This window comes from Amia ocellicauda, chromosome 9 (assembly GCF_036373705.1).
Source record: "Amia ocellicauda isolate fAmiCal2 chromosome 9, fAmiCal2.hap1, whole genome shotgun sequence".
Classification (NCBI taxonomy): Eukaryota; Metazoa; Chordata; class Actinopteri; order Amiiformes; family Amiidae; genus Amia; species Amia ocellicauda.
In genome coordinates this window covers 13,582,622-13,600,257 of record NC_089858.1, presented here as the reverse complement: position 1 = coordinate 13,600,257, position 17,636 = coordinate 13,582,622, and the positions used below count along the sequence as shown (strand labels likewise).

General features: G+C 44.1%; 1 protein-coding gene and 1 long non-coding RNA gene across 3 annotated transcripts; both read left to right on the top strand.

Moving 5' to 3' along the window:
• Window positions 1-349: 349 nt before the first annotated feature.
• Window positions 350-3,158, top strand: LOC136758247 (uncharacterized). Its single transcript, XR_010819931.1, has 3 exons — window positions 350-514; window positions 721-849; window positions 1,689-3,158. It is a non-coding gene; the product is annotated as an uncharacterized LOC136758247 (long non-coding RNA).
• Window positions 3,159-3,356: 198 nt separating this feature from the next.
• LOC136758680 (P2Y purinoceptor 4) lies at window positions 3,357-10,061 on the top strand. Of its 2 annotated transcripts, none has more exons than XM_066713253.1 (2): window positions 3,357-3,440; window positions 7,799-10,061. In XM_066713253.1, exons 1-2 carry the CDS (start codon window positions 3,433-3,435, stop codon window positions 8,907-8,909), a joined length of 1,119 nt encoding a protein of 372 aa, XP_066569350.1. In that variant the 5' UTR covers window positions 3,357-3,432; the 3' UTR covers window positions 8,910-10,061. The 2 variants fall into 2 exon arrangements, with proteins under 2 accessions (XP_066569350.1, XP_066569351.1); XM_066713254.1 differs by lacking the exon at window positions 3,357-3,440 and adding an exon at window positions 4,535-4,761.
• Window positions 10,062-17,636: the final 7,575 nt, after the last annotated feature.

Here is a 17,636-nt window from a genome sequence, read left to right as displayed (position 1 = left end):
GCATATGCGACAAACATCTGTTATGATCTGTGTAATGAAAACTGACTATACAAACAATACCTGGCAGTTCTGCTCAGAATACCCGGATGGTGTTTCTATGATGCGCTCATTTAAATTTCAAAACCTGAAGTTGATTAAATGTCCGAAAATGCACAAATCCTATTGAGAATACAACGAAATAGCAAAAAACTCCAATACAGTACACACCGAATGTAAATATTCATCCATCCATTTATTTAATGTATCTGTGAGTCTGTTAGCAGAAACATCAGTCGCACGTCCAACAGCCTATGAGCAGCAGCGAGACAGATGTTTTTGCTGCGTTCTTGAACTGCGCCAGATGTTGCAGTGGCGCGTCAGGTTGGGCACGGCGCTTCCCACATCCCCCGGGAGCCCAGCATCGCCCAGCATCGCCCAGCATCGCCCAGCATCGCCCCTGCCCCCGGAGGAGCAGCACACACACGGCACATCACACGGAGAGCGGGTGGAGGCACGATTGGCGGCGTGGCGAGAAGTATTTTTTATTTTCACAAAACATAACAAAAAATACTATTCATCCAGGTTCATTTTGAGACAAAACCCTCAGTAGAAAATCGGTCGTCCCACGCGTTTAAATCAATATTCCCTCTCTCCCTGTCTCTCTCCATCTCTCTCTCCCTCCCTCCCTCCCTCGCTGTCTCCATCTCCCCACCCTCTCTCTCCCGCTGTTCTGGCGCACAGTATGGACCCGGCCGTGCTCATCTTCTTGCTCTACGTGATGATAGCCCATGAGCTGGTGGTCGGCTGGGTGCAGTACCGGAGGCAGGCGGCCAGGCCCCGCAAACAGCCCGGGCCGGTGTGGACCTCCGGGTGAGTTGACCGTGGGGGCCCCACTGGTCCCATCCACAGCGTGTCGGATTACAGAGGACTTGGCATGTCAGCCGTTCAATCCATCATGAATAGTAAATCATTAAAGCAGTGAGTAACACCACAAAAGCGTACCTCCTGCCGGTTAATATGCAAGTGAAAGGGATTTTATATTATATATATTATTGTTGTTTGTGTGTATTTAAGACTGCTGTGCGTGTTAAGCTGTGGCTCCTCTCAATTTGTTTTGTATCCACAGGAGGTCAAAACAATAGGAGCACCGTTTATTACAGCGCAGATTCCTGCCTGGTTATAATCCCTGTTGTGCTTTTGTTTTTTCCTTAATCATTTACAGCAGAGCATACAATGCATCGATATCTGATATAAGTAAAAGCGGAAATTCGTGTTTTATTGATCCATTTGATATAGTTCTTCATTTTTCTTTCGTTGTTCCCTTTTTTTAACCGCAGAAGATTAAACCTTACACCAGACTATAGAGGTGATGGCGGTATTGTATTCATATTTATTTGCTAAAGGGTTCTCATGGGAGTTCACATAATCGCCATAGTCTTTAATTAATAATCACACATTGTAATGCTAACGGCATTACTTTTTACAATAGGGAACACAAGCAAGTGGGAGGCAGCAGGTAGTGTAGATTATTTTCACCAATGTTTCCAAAAATGTATACCTAAAGTCTGACTTGTATTTGCCATTTAAATGTTTCCCTTGCCCCTCTTCTCTCTTCTGTCTTGTCTCCCTCATTCTTCTCTTCGTCTTCTCTTCCTCCTATTCTCTCTCACACACACCTTCCTCTAATTATTTACTCTCTCTCTCACTAGCAGCGTGAGGGCAGTCTCTCGTGGGGTCCCCAGGGTCAGCAGCCAGCCTGTGAGGATGGAGAGAGCGAGGGACTGGAGGAAGAGTGGGAGGATTGTTAGGAAGGCCTGAGAGACAGATAGAGAGAGAGATGTGCAGGAGAAATCTGTTCAAGGAATTGGAATGTACAAAGAAAGAGCTGGAAGTGTGGACCCCTGTGGACCCCTGCAGGCCGGTCCTGTTCCTGGAGACGGCAGGGTGGTGGGTCCCCGCCTCTCACACCACTCCTGTCTGAGTGCACCGACGCCCTCGAATTGGTTCTTGTGCTTTGTGCGTTGTTGTCCAAGATGTCGTTCCCAGTACTCTTATGTGCACACACACACAAACACACACACACACACACACACACACACACACACACACACACACACTCACTCACTCACACAAACGGTTCTGTCTGTGTTCTTGGACTCTGCAGAGTTTGAAAAAAATTCAGTTTGTTCATTCACTCATCCATCAATTCATTCACCCATTTATTTATGTATTTATTTATACACTCTGGGTTGACAGAGAGACTGAAGGAGACTCTGCCACTGCAGTACACTAGTCAAGCTTTGCTGCTGCCTGGAGGCAAGACTGTGTGCTCGTCCGGCCCTGGGTTCGAAGGCCCTGGCCTGGGCTCAGACTGAGAGAGCAGCAGGGACACTGTGTGCTAGTGTGACCGGCCGGACAGCGCTTGTTTTCCTGAGCCTGTTACTGTAACATCATTCCCTCTGAACGTTCATATAAAACGTGAGGCAAGAACAAAAAAAATGACCCATTTCCCTAAAGTGTCCAGTAGAGATCAGAGTCTGGATGGGTCATCCTGCATTTAAAAATTGTGCTTCTGCGTGGATGAATGAATACATGTCTGTATACTGATTTATATATTCATTTATTTACTTATTTTTAAATGTATGAATTAATGTATGTATATGGATTTATTGATGTATATTGATTTATTTGTATTTTATTTATTTATGTATGTTTGTATACATTTTTAAGGACTTCTATTGCAGCCCGTCTCAGAGTTGTTAATGCTGTCTGGTATCCTCTGAACACACCCAAGCAGCGCTGCCTACAGGAGACAGTGGGGAATGACACCCAATATGACAATCATGGGGTTGGTTGGTGTGTTTGTAATGGCTATGGACTACAGATGATTGTGTTGCAATCCATTTTAACGTCCATATCTGGATAGAATGAGAAATTGCTGCAGAATTCCTGTTGCGAATGAACTGCCAGGCAGAGGCAGGTATTATGAATTTGTTTATTTTATATATGTGTGTGTATGTATTTATTAATTCATGTATTGAGTCTATCTTATGTGTACGTGTGTGTGTATTTATTTATGTATCATATGTATTTTAGGTGGTTGTTTTTATGTATCTATTGAGCATATTCTTGCTGTCATGGTATATAGACTGTGCACAGGCATCTGCATATTTATAATAAACTCCCTGCTACAGAGACCACAGTGTGCTGTTCTTCTATGTCCTGTTCTGAATCCAGACAACAGGTACCTCTTAAAAAACAATCAGACAAGATCAGGAATTTTGTCATTTTGTTTTGACAAGAATAGAGAACCCACAGAGTCCTGCCTCATTTGAAAACCATCTCTTCCCCTTTCTGTGATGTAAGCGTGGCTTTTCGCCGCGCCGCGCCTCCCTCCCTCCGAGCACAAGAGCCCCTTCACTTCCCCAGCTGAGGCACAGCACAGCACGCCACATGCGCCGGTGAGTACTGCTGCTCTGCACACGCCGCGAAAGACTATGTCTATTATATGTGACCACTTTTCCTAGTTTGTAACATATGTTTATTTTAGATGTATATGTTGGGTTTTTTTAAGCACAGTCTCACTTTGTCTCAAATATTATTGTTAACTAACATTTTTCTTTGTAAACTTTTTTTTTCCCTAAATAATGAAAACCCTTATGATTTTCTTTAAATCATGAATGCTCTTCATTCAAGTTTTTTTTTCTTGGTCTCCCCCCCTCTACTTGTCTGCAGAAAGTAGAATTTCCGCCTGTCCCTTTCTTTATTTATCAATGCTTGAATTGGGAAGGAGGTCAAATGTTAGGTCATAAGTATTTATTCATGATCATCCCTGTTATCTACAAGCTTTCAATGGACAAAAGGACAGCCTCTTCTCTCTCTCTCTCTCTCTATCTTTCTCTCTCTCTCTCTCTCTCGATATATATATATATATAAATTCAATATCAAACACTTCTGTATTTATGCAATGAAACTGACAATAAATTACCACCAGATTAAGTGTGCTGGAAATCTTTGTCCATGCATATATATATATATTAATCTCAAATCTAATTCCTGCTGGAGTGCAGTGGAACAGGACAGTCCGAGTGGCAACCTGCTACCTGTGTCAATCGAAACGTCACAATCCATCAACCATTATTTTTTCAGTTAGCATTTCTGTAGTCTGGTATGACATTCGTGAGTGATTAACCAGGAGAATTAAAGGTGTTGCTGATCAGAACAAAGAAACGAGGAGAAGTGGGCGAGGGAGGGCTGGTGTGATGGGGAATTCCTGTCCTGAATTGTAGCAGTGAAAGGGCATTTTGTGGTAATTGTTCTTCACACATCTTTTAAAGCATTAAACAGGTCTCTACATATAGAAGAGAACAGTCAATCCACAGTACATAACTGCACTTTTAAAGAAAATGTATACACACATCTTATATCATATATTTTTTTGAACCAATTTCCTTATGAAACAGTACACTTTATACATTAGTCCATACATTATAAGTGTACTCACAGTGTACTGCTTATTCATCATGCATTGTTTTTAGTTATTTGTTCAATTGTCATGTTTGTCGTATGATATCTGCATCAACAGCTTTCTGCTTTTGACTGTGATTGGTAATCCTGCCGCTGTCTCCTGCTGCTCAATAGAGGAACGAACTCTGTTCTGTGAGCTACAGAGTGCTACAGAGGGAAACGCTATTTTAAGTGACAGCTGCTCTAAAATGTTTTACAACCACAAGACGCTAAGAAAAGCTCACCACCGTGCCCTTTCTTGTTTCTCTCGAACTTGTAAGTGTTAATCTCTCTTTCAATTCTTTTACATCTATAATCTCACACTTATTTCCGCCTGATCTGATCTTGATCTGATCTTCTCAGGATGCAGTGACCTCGCCCCTGACAGGTCACACAGATATATATTTGCTGCATTATTTGCATTGGAGACCTAATCATTTTTGTTACAAATAGTAGCTGTGTCGGGGGAGATGGAGAAGAAGTGTGCTAGTGCCATGCCTGCCTGATATCCTGCAGACTCAAAGGCCTCTAAATGCCTCGATGGCGGGAGCAGCATTCACCCTCGGGACGCCGACCAACCTCCCTTTCCTAGTTCAGTCACAGAGCAAGGGTTGGGTTTGGAGAGATACAAATAAAGATTAACATAGTTAACATAGTTCCAAATAAAATCGTTTTTATAGTACAGCGTGTGTGTCTGTGAGGGAGATGTCATGTTTTGCTTCCTCCTTGGCCTGGTCTCCCTTGGATAAAGAAATTATATATATATACAGTGAGGGAAAAAAGTATTTGATCCCCTGCTGATTTTGTACGTTTGCCCACTGACAAAGAAATGATCAGTCTATAATTTTAATGGTAGGTGTATTTTAACAGTGAGAGACAGAATAACAACAAACAAATCCTGAAAAACGCATTTCAAAAAAGTAATAAATTGATTTGCATGTTAATGAGGGAAATAAGTATTTGATCCCCTATCAATCAGCAAGATTTCTGGCTCCCAGGTGTCTTTTATACAGGTAACGAGCTGAGATTAGGAGCACTCTCTTAAAGGGAGTGCTCCTAATCTCAGCTCGTTACCTGTATAAAAGACACCTGTCCACAGAAGCAATCAATCAATCAGATTCCAAACTTTCCACCATGGCCAAGACCAAAGAGCTGCCCAAGGATGTCAGGGACAAGATTGTAGACCTACACAAGGCTGGAATGGGCTACAAGACCATCGCCAAGCAGCTTGGTGAGAAGGTGACAACAGTTGGTGCGATTATTCGCAAATGGAAGAAACACAAAATATCTGTCAGTCTCCCTCGGTCTGGGGCTCCATGCAAGATCTCACCTTGTGGAGTTTCAATGATCATGAGAACGGTGAGGAATCAGCCCAGAACTACACGGGAGGATCTTGCTAATGATCTCAAGGCGGCTGGGACCATAGTCACCAAGAAAACAATTGGTAACACACTACGCCGTGAAGGACTGAAATCCTGCAGCGCCCGCAAGGTTCCCCTGCTCAAGAAAGCACATGTACAGGCCCATCTGAAGTTTGCCAATGAACATCTGAATGATTCAGAGGAGAACTGGGTGAAAGTGTTGTGGTCAGATGAGACCAAAATCAAGCTCTTTGGCATCAACTCAACTCGCTGTATTTGGAGGAGGAGGAATGACCCCAAGAACACCATCCCCACCGTCAAACATGGAGGTGGAAACATTATGCTTTGGCGGTGTTTTTCTGCTAAGGGGACAGGACAACTGCACCGCATCAAAGTGACGATGGACGGGGCCATGTACCGTCAAATCTTGGGTGAGAACCACCTTCCCCCTCAGCCAGGGCATTGAAAATGGGTCGTGGATGGTATTCCAGCATGACAATGACCAAAAACACACAGCCAAGGCAACAAAGGAGTGGCTCAAGATGAAGCACATTAAGGTCCTGGAGTGGCCTAGCCAGTCTCCAGACCTTAATCCCATAGAAAATCTGTGGAGGGAGCTGAAGGTTCGAGTTGCCAAACGTCAGCCTCGAAACCTTAATGACTTGGAGAGGATCTGCAAAGAGGAGTGGGACAAAATCCCTCCTGAGATGTGTGCAAACCAAGTGGCCAACTACAAGAAACATCTGACCTCTGTGATTGCCAACAAGGGTTTTGCCACCAAGTACTAAGTCGAAGGGGTCAAATACTTATTTCCCTCAATAACATGCAAATCAATTTATAACTTTTTTGAAATGCTTTTTTAAAAAAAAAATTGTTGTTATTCTGTCTCTCACTGTTAAAATACACCTACCATTAAAATTATAGACTGATCATTTCTTTGTCAGTGTGCAAACGTACAAAATCAGCAGGGGATCAAATACTTTTTTCCCACACTGTAAATATATATATATACACCGATCAGCCATAACATTATGACCACTGACAGGTGAAGTGAATAACACTGATAATCTCGTTATCATGGCACCTGTCAGTGGGTGGGATATATTAGGCAGCAAGTGAACATTTTGTCCTTAAAGTTGATGTGTTTGAAGCAGGAAAAATGGGCAGCGTAAGGATCTGAGCGACTTTGACAAGGGCCAAATTGTGATGGCTAGACGACTGGGTCAGAGCATCTCCAAAACTGCAGCTCTTGTGGGGTGTTCCCGGTCTGCAGTGGTCAGTACCTGTCAAAAGTGGTCCAAGGAAGGAAAAGCGGTGAACTGGCGACAGGGTCATGGGCGGCCAAGGTGCACGTGGGGAGCGAAGGCTGGCCCGTGTGGTCCGATCCAACAGACGAGCTACTGTAGCTCAAATTGCTGAAAAAGTGAATGCTGGTTCTGATAGAAAGGTGACAGAACACACAGTGCATCGCAGTTTGTTGCGTATGGGGCTGCGTAGCCGCAGACCAGTCAGGGTGCCCATGCTGACCCCTTTCCACTGCCAAAAGTACCTACAATTGGCATGTGAGTATCAGAACTGGACCATGGAGCAATGGAAGAAGGTGACCTGGTCTGATGAATCACGACTTCAAGGTGTTGACTTGGCCTCCAAATTCCCCAGATCTCAATCCAATCGAGCATCTGTGGGATGTGCTGGACAAACAAGTCCGATCCATGGAGGCCCCACCTCGCAACTTACAGGATCTGCTGCTAACGTCTTGGTACCAGATACCACAGCACACCTTCAGAGGTCTAGTGGAGTCCATGCCTCGACGGTTCAGGGCTGTTTTGGCGGCAAAAGGGGGACCTACACAATATTAGGCAGGTGGTCATATATGGCTGATATATAAATATATATATATATATATACACACATACATATATATAAAATATTTTTCCTCTCTCTCTCCCCAGATGCACAGAACGTCTCCCTTGTTCTCTTGGGCCTCTCTCACACACTCCCTCCCTCTGCAGAGTGATGAACAGCAGTGTCAGGAACGACAGTGCTGCAGAGCCCTGCATGGTGGAGCCGCAGTCCCCGGTCCTCAGTGTGTTCCTCTGCCTGGTGTTCCTGGGTGGGTTGCTGCTGAACTGCTTTAGCTTGTGGTTGTTCTGGTTCCGGGTGCACCACTGGACCCCGGGCATAATCCTGCAGTTCCACCTGGCTCTGAGCGATGCTCTCATGACCCCCAGTGCCCCCTTCATGGTGTTCTACCTGTCTCTGGGCAGCCACTGGCCTTTTGGGCAGTTCCTGTGCCAGATGAAGGTGTTCCTCCTCAGCACACACCTGGATGGCAGCATCTTCTTCCTCACCCTGATCAGCATGCAGCGCTACGTGACTGTGGTGCTGTATAACCAGCGCTCACGCCTGAAGAACCGGGCCTTTGTGTGCAAGCTGTGCTGTGGGGTGTGGCTGCTGCTGCTGCTCAAGGGGCTGATGTTCTTCCTCATGTTCAAAACCAGCCAGGCGGAGAGCAGAGAGCACGGCCAAAACCACACGCTGTGCCTGAGCGTCTTCCAGATGGAGCTGATGGAATCTTACATCATAGGCTTCGTGCTGCTGGTGCCGTGCTTCCTGCTGCCCTTCGGAGTATCACTAGCCTGCTACAGCCTGCTGGCATGCTCCGTCTCCAAGGTCAACAGCAGCACCCCCAAGGGCCGCTCTGTCAAGGCCAAGTCCCTGCGCATGATCACGATATGTGTGGTCATCTTCACACTGTGCTTTATCCCACTGGAGGTGTCCAGGACCCTGGGCGTGGTGTTCCAGAAGGTGTTCAGAGACCGCTGCTCCCTGCTGCAGAGCGTGGAGACGGCCTACTATGTCTCATGGATCCTGGCCGGGGCCAACTGCTGCCTGGACCCTCTGATCTACTGCTATGGCTCCAGGAAGTTCACCAAGGCCTTCCGCAGCTCCATGAGGAAGATAGGCGTGCAGCTGGAGGAGCAAAGCCCCACCGAGAACGAGCTGGACACCACCAGCCAGAGCATGACCAGGGTGGCCAACTCCACGGCCCCCCCGCCCTAGCAGCTGTCTTGGTTTGGTTTGGTTGTGTCCTCCTGAACACCTCGATGTACAGCGGGGTGGGTACAGAGATCCAGAGATGAAAGAGTGGAAAGCACCTGGATAAACTAAACTGTCCTTGTGTGATTCAGATAGGGGCTAGAGTGTGCATGCGTGCAAGCATGCGTGCGTGTGTGTGTGCGTGTGCTCGTGCTCATATGTGTGCGTGTTTGTGTGTGTGTGCGTGCACTTAAGCATGCTTTCCATGGTGTTTGACATTTGAAAGTCCAGCATCTATAAAGACTGTGAGGCTGTTGCCTGGAGACGGTTGTATTCTTCTGTGCAAATAAAAACAGAGGAAGAAATTCATCCAGTTAATTTACACTGCCACAGCCCTGCGAACGCCAGAGGACTTCAACTTCACTGAAATATATGCTGCTCTCACTTCCCTTCTTCACTGAGTTCTTACCATCTACAGGACACACACATACACACCCACACACACACATACACACACATACACTCACGCACTCACACTCACAGGCACGTGCGCATGCACACACATAAACACACACACACACACACTCATACACATATACACATGCCACGCACACACAGAAACTGGGAGAGCCAGTGTGTGCTCAGCTGAAATACAATATAATTACATAGTCCTGATCTGGAAATAGGAGTTTGGGTGGTACTGGAAAAAAATAATAATGGAAAATAAAATAAAAACAAATAATTCAACTACAAAAATAAACAGTTCAAGGACAACCATTGCTCTCTTTGTGAAACCTACCAGGTCTGAATTGTTTCCAATCATACTGACACTTGAGCAATGCTCCATCTTTTTCTCACTGTGCATTTAAGTTTAATCTGCATGTTTTCTTCTACAGGGCTGTGCAATCCTCTATTCTGATGCAGTGAAGCAAGTGTTGCCAGGTTTTGTCTGAGGTGTGTCAGTTCATAATAAGCTTGTAGTTTGTGTTCAGGTAATGTTGTGCATTGATTTGAATCCCTGATACTTAAATCTGCACCTGCATGATGATGGCTGTGTATCCAAACAGACTCTGCAAATTATGACTGTATGACTGTCCCAAACGCTTGTTTTATGTATCTCAGCATTAATAAAATACGTATTAATAATTAGGTAATATTAATAAAAAGCCAATTCAATCATCTAGACTTGTTATTTTTTGCTTCACTTCGTTACACACATTACCTATTTCAATGGGCATGGCATTATCGCATATTACTACAAGTTTGAACTTGCTTACAGTTTTTCTCGATTGCTTGAGCACATTTCTCCAAACAGAATGAACTTTTTCAAAACAAATACTGCGCCCCAAACTGAAACACATTTAGTCAAAATGACACAAATCCTATGCGAAATGCACTCAGACACTGAAAACAGCAAATACACATCACAAACTCAAATCAGTCCATCAAAACAATAACATTTGTCATTTAATGAAAAGTTCACAATGGCACAATAAACACTAACTGTAAGCATCAATATGACATGGTCAACCATGTACATGCTCTCTTTGTCTTCTTCAGCTTGTTTCTAAAATAAGCATAAATGGTCAGTAAACATTTTCACCCCAGCATGAGCTGTATTAATTTTCTCTGACTCATATCAAGAAGAACAAAGCAGAAACAATTTCACTCAACAGCAAAAAATACTTTGGACAAAAGATTTGACTATATTAAGTTACAGTAATGTTCTTGATACATTGAATGCAGCTGGAAATACTTTATTGTAAATATAAATCAAGTCCTCTGAAGATACTCAGGACCAAGCTGGTTACAAAAAAAAAAAAAAGAAATAACATAAAAAAGCACACAAACCAAAAGTGTAATTGTTACAAAGTTTGGCATATCAGGCCTCACCTCAGGGCGCACAATTGTATTGTACAAGAGGTGGGGGAATGCAGTTAGGTGTGCTGTATTGTATGGGCCAACAGTAAAGAACACCTTCTCTTGAGATGCTGCATACATGGCAATATTCCCACCTCTCTGGCCTGAACAGTGACTGTGGCTCTGTGAACAATGATGTTCCTCCCAAGTCTGCTCACTCTGGGCAAATTGAATCCTGCTTCATCCACATATATGAATACATGTGGTGACATCTTTGCCTCAAGAGACACACAACATGAACATGGGTAGCCATTATAACTGTGTGCAATTAAATAAGGAAATTCATCACTGCGATGAGCCCAGACCTGTACAGACTCTCCTTCACTCTGTCACTGTTCCTGTCAAGTACCTGTACAGCTGTTTCATCCTTAGTTGTTGTCGATTCAAGACCTGGTCAGTAGTTGCCAGACTGACACTGTACATTCTGAAATATTTGATGTTCTTGTATATTTGTAGTCTGGATCTCCTTCAAACATACTGAGTTGTTTGAAATCACTGTATCTACAATGGGTGCCTCCTGTTCAGTGTTGAAGACTCTTCCTTGGCCACCAGAGCAGGGTGGATATAATGAAATGGTCAAGGAAGATGACAGAAAAAGTCTGTACATGTATATCGTATAGTACTGTAATACAGTGAAGTAAACTATGGTCACTTTTCCCATTCCCATACACACAGTTCACTTTTTCAAAACTCCTCACAGTTCTCTTTACCAACATGCAGCTTGGCACAACAGTTACAGTTTATTTACAATCACTTACACACTAAAAGTGGTACTTGAGGCACACTCAATGAAACCATTAACTCATGTAATTAATCTTCAGATCAAGTCTGCAGAACTGCAAGCACATTATTTGCTTTACACTCAGATTGCAATTGTAAAACACTTTTTGCAAAACACTAAACACAAGAGGAGGAGGAAGGAGAACAATCATAGATGAGATCCGGGCCACTTTGGTTGACCATGTGGTCAACCATGGTTTGAGTTTCAGGGAGGCTGGGCAGATGGTCCAGCCAACCTGAGCCGCTACACTGCAGAAAGCGTCATCTGGACATTTTGAAATGAGAATAGGCAAGTAAACCTACCCTCTATAATATGCTACTGTACTTACAGCACTACATTAACATTTAATTTTATACTGAAAAATCTTGCACCCTAACCATTCACATCATGTTTTTGCAGAATTGCTAGACGACCCTTCAATGGAGGAAGAAATGGGCTGTTCACAGCAACAACACAGTGAATATGGTCATAGCAAACAACAGCAACTTCAACACCACATCATCACTGTAAAATACAGTGTTTCACAATTGCCATGACACATTTGAAACCTTCACCCATTTTCTCAAAACTTTAATCACAAAACCAAATCTTCAAACTACATTCACAAAACCCCCGACTCTTCTGGCAAAATTAATTGCCTCAAAACCATTTAATCGGTGCTCAAACTCAATGCTTTTAGAACATTCACACTACCAGTCAATATATAAACACTACAGAGCATTCTTTAGACACTACATCAAAAAATTGAGAACACCGTGTCCAGGGCATGCAGTTACAGTATATAGTAAATGCATTTTGTAATTGAAAAAAAAAGTATGGTAATCACAACTTAGTACAGTGAATATAATGTATACTGTAAGTACTGTAAGTAATACAGTATTGAATGTCTGTGTATTCAGCACTAAAATACAGTATTCCAACTCCAAAAGCCCAAAGAACAAAGAAGACTCTAAATGAAAAGCACATTACAGTACACTCAAAAATGTTGTGCAACTGCAAAATCAAAGTCAATGAGAGATTCATTCTGCCTCAGCATCATGTCTTTGTGCTGGGTCCGGCCAGAGGACTTTGTCCACATCACAGGCAACGTTGTCCCTTGCCAGACAAGAGGGGAAAAACCCTCCACACCTATGTCACCACAGGCCAATTCCATTGCCAATCCTGGCAAGTCCAAGACATCGTGCGCTGGGACCCAGGACTGCTCCTCCAGACCGTAGCCCTCCCAATAGACCAGATATTGGAGGCGACCACCCCGATGACAGGAGTGTAGCAGGGATTTCACCCAGTAAGCTGGTCCATCATCGAGATCCAAGGGAGGCGGAAGCGTCCCACTGGAAGTAGCCGGCTGAGGGAGAGGCTGCGCAGGGTCCGAGTTCACCGGTTTCAATAAGGACACATGGAAAGTTGGGTAGATCCTGTAATGCAGAGGTAGGTGTAGCCAGTAGGCAACAGGATTTATGCGGCGCAGTACCTTAAAGGGGCTGATGAAGCGTGGGTTGAGCTTTTTTGAAGGAAGACAGAGGCGGATGTCCCTGGTAGAGAGCCAGATCTCTGCCGGGTGCCTGTGTCAATTGGCTTGCGTCCGCTGATGCCGTATCGCTCTTTGTAGATGCGTATGAGCCCTCTGCCAAAGGTCCACGCTGCAATGAAGCCAGTCATCCACTGCCAGAACATCTGACGACTACTTTGGCCTTGAAAATAAAGGCAGTTGGTACCCTAAGACATACTGAAAGGGTGACAGACCAGTGGAGGAGCTGATCAGGGAGTTTTGGGCATATTCCGCCCAAGGCAGAAACCGACTCCAGTCCTGTTGGTCGTCACTGCAGTAAAAGCACAGGAACCGGCCGATCTCCTGATTGAGACATTCCGTCTGCCCATTTGACTGTGGATGGTATCCTGAGGAAAGACTAACAGAGATGTTAAGTGCTTTACAGAATGCAGTCCAGACACGTGAGGTGAATTGCCGTCCCCTGTCAGAGACAATGTCTTCGGGCAGACCATACACTCGAAAGACATGGTGAAACAAAAATTTGGCTGTAGCAAGGGCGGTTGGAAGCCCCTTCAAGGGCACCAGTTTACATGCCTTAGAAAAATGATCGATGGCCACTAGGATGGCCGTGTATCCCTGAGAACTGGGTAGATCTGTTATGAAGTCTACTGCCATGTGGGACCAGGGCCAATGTGGGATGGGAAGAGGTTCCAATAAGCCAGTGGGGAGCTGTCGTGAAGGTTTTGACTGAGCGCAAGACACACAGGCATTGACGAACTGAGTCACATCCCTGATCATCATGGGCCACCAGAATGTGTTCTTCGCAAGGGATAATATGCACTGTATACCTGGATGCCCGGCAGCTGGAGATGCATGTATCCAATGTAACAGGCAGGGACGCATGGAGACTGGGACAAAGATTCGAGAAGCTGGGCATTGAGGCAGAGCGGGGTCTGATTCGAGGGCTTGAGTGATCTGCACCATAATGTCCCAGGGAACGGGGGGACGATGCATGATGGAGGCATGATAGGTGCTGTTGACCTCGACCACAAAGGGAAGTGCTGGATCCAGGTGCTTCAAGATGGGGAAAACAGAGTCTTTAACTGTTGAAACGCCAGGGTGGCAGAGGTGGTCCAGGCCAAAAAGCGCTTTGTGCCCCTTCATGAGGGAAGTGAGGAGTGAGGCGACCGTGCTGAAGTTGTGAATAAATCGCCTGTATAAGTTGGCAAATCCAAGGAATTGCTGGAGCTCTTTGACCATGTGTGGCTGGTTCCATTTGGTGACAGCACTGACCTTATTGTGATCCATGTGTACCCCCTGCGTATCAATGACATACCCTAGAAACCGGATGCTCCGTTGGTGAAACTCGCATTTTTCCCCCTTCACAAATAGTCCGTTTTGCAACAGGCAGCTTAATACTTGGTGTACATGTGCTATATGTTCTGTCAGCATTGAGGAGAATATTAAAATGTCAATGTAAACTATGACAAATCACTGCAAGAAATCTCTCAGGACCTCATTGATGAATGCCTGAAACACTGAGGGTGCGTTGACAAACCAAAGGGCATTACTAGATACTCGTAATGCCCGGACTGGGTAATGAAGCACGTTTTTCACTCATCTCCCTGGCATATGCGTATGAGATTATAAGCACTTGCAAAGATCCAGCTTGGTGAAGTAGCAAGCCCCTTGAACTTGCTCCAACGCCATGGACGCCAAGGGCAGAGGGTATCAATATTTGATTGTAATGTCATTGAGACCTCAGTAATCTATGCATGGCCTGAGCCCCCCCAATCCTTCTTTGCAATAAAAAAGAAACTGGCTACAGTGCTCAGTGGCAGATGAAGCAGAATGCATTTTAATGCATCCGCGATCTGCTGGAGCTTAAAGTCATGTTCGGTCAGTCGTGCATCCTGGGTAGCCATAGCCGAACAGATGCAGGAAGCCTCCGCTGGGTCCATATTGTGTCTAAGTCTTCTGTAATGACAGACACAGGAGGGACGAACCCAGGTGCGGAGGGGCAAAGAAGAGTTGAAACAGATGAGGGTCGAGAGCTGGCAAACAGGATCTGTGGGAAAAGGTTGAGTGTTGCAAGTGCACATGGTGCTGTGGAATGTCAATTGGATGAGTGATGCTGGTGAATGAGAAAGACAGGTTAGAATTCGGGGGATGAAGACCTCTGGTGGTGAACAGTGGAATTGTGGAGTGGGGATGACACAGATACTGTATTGTGCTATATGTTGACTACTCTATATCTATTCATACTGTCATACAATAACGTTTTGTCTTGTCTGTTTCAGAGAGTTATCGAACTAGATGCTGCTGCAGAGCATCATGATTTCGTCTACGTTGATGAGGTCAGTTTTAACCTAGCCACATAGGGGAAGAAACCTCATAGGACACCATTGTAAATGTCCCTTTGTAAATTCTCCATTTCTAAACCCCTTCATACCCCTTCTTCAGGCAATGGAGGAGGCCTGTAATGACATAGACGAGGAGGCATGCCAGGGCTTGGATACGCTACTTCCCCAGTTGTTTAGCCAAAGAGAATATCTTTGTTGATGAGGTGCTGTGGTCAGACCCAAATAGGAGACAGGATGCACAGTAATTTGTTTTTCTTTATAGTAACCATCCTACTTGTTTATCTTCTACTGTATTTGCTTTGTCTGTTACTGTTCATCCTGAAGTCTGGATGAAAATACAATGATTTGAGAAGGAAATCAATTTTATTTTTCCCCCCTTGCATTTCAGTTTATAGTGTAAATATATACTGAATAAGCATACATACTGTATATATTTGTGAACATACATGAACGTGTGAGTGCTATGACAAACTGCCGTGCACTCCACTGCAAACTGAACATGCAAAAGACACAAGATAGTAGTCTTTTACATTTGTCACATTCGTGTGTAGTTGGCGTGTATAAGAAATAATCATTTGATGGTTTGTGTGTAGAGTGTTGATGCAAAAACACCATTTTGAGAAGAGTTAAAATGTTTAATTAAGTGCTTGCTTTTGCAAGAGATGTGTGACGTTTTGCATGTTGTGTGTGTGTTTTGGGGTTTTGTGTGTAGAGTTTAGAGAAAAGGAGCCATAGCAAATTGCAATCTATTTTTTTGTGTGTGTTGTTAGGTTAGGTTTTGAACTTTAAATTTAACAGTTTTGAAAATAGTATGCAAACGTGCAAAATGGGTTGTAGATGCACAGAGTTTTGCTGGTGGTTGAGTTTGAGTGAGAAAAGAATTCATGAATTTTGAAAGATGTGGTAATTTTGGGGAATTTTGTGTCAAAGCTATGAAAAATTATCCACTGTTTAGTCCACATAGACTGCTGTTTGCTAACTGTGTGAAGAGTTTTGAAAAAGTGAACTCAGTATTGAGTAATGTGTGTAACCACTTGTAAAAAACTGTAATTACTGATGTCACATTTAATCTGTTTAGATTGGACTGCACCCTCTGGCCAGCCTCTCTCATTGAATGCCATGGTTTATCAGATTGTCAATGATACTGGCACATATGTCATTGGAAACAACTGTTCTGTGTCTTCCCCTTTGAGCTGCTGTACCACAGCATAGACACACCCCCTCTTCCTCTATGGGCTCCTGGCTGTGGTTCCCCTCTTTCTCTTGTCGTCTTTTGTCTTGCTCCATTTCATGCCATCACCAACTCACAGTTACATGTGATTATGGACAATTTACTGATTGAACAATTGATCAATGAGGATTTACACACGTGCAGTAGAGATTCACACTTGTGGGAGTCTGTGTTATTGACTGTGAACAAATGTTCTAATTTAGTTTAATTTGCATTTTGTGTGAAAGCAACCATAAATGCTGTTTTGCAGAAATGTATACTATTCTGCTTGTTTAGGTTATGGTGTTCGTCATGTGGACCACAGTTTAATTCACACTGACTAAGCAAATGAGAAAAACTGTAATTTACACTTTCTAAGAAGCAAACTATAACCAGGGGCATCGCCCCTGTATTTTCTATCAGACCCCATAAAAATAATATGAATGTGAAGTAACGGCACGGTCAAACAGTCCGACCAAAATAATACAAGAATGAAGAAGTAACTCTGCAAAACGCTGTCAGCAACTCCCCACCCCCACTCTGACTCTGACACAGGAAAAAACACCATCCGCACCCATGCCCCCCCCACCCCTGATCCTGGACACTGTTTTCGTAGCCCCACTAAAACGCCCCTGACTATAACTAAAGATAATGAGCAGACTTCGCATTAATTCTGAGAAGTATTACTTTCTAAATAATTTTGCAGCTTACAGATTTCATCAGTTATTTTTGAAATGTAATCATACTCCAATCATCCATTGCTGTGGAGCTGTTTTTCTAAGTGGGTCAAATGTTTCACCCGTGGGCAGCAGGCCTTAATGAATTGATGTATGAATACCACAGAAATATCACACGCATACTTCATGTTATGCATCAACAAGCATGACAGTGTGTTCTTAATTAGTCTGCTCAGGGTGGTTCCCTCTGTGGCATGCCTTTCATGTCAAGTTGCACTAAATCACCTGTACAAGGAAGGTGTGTTGCCTGC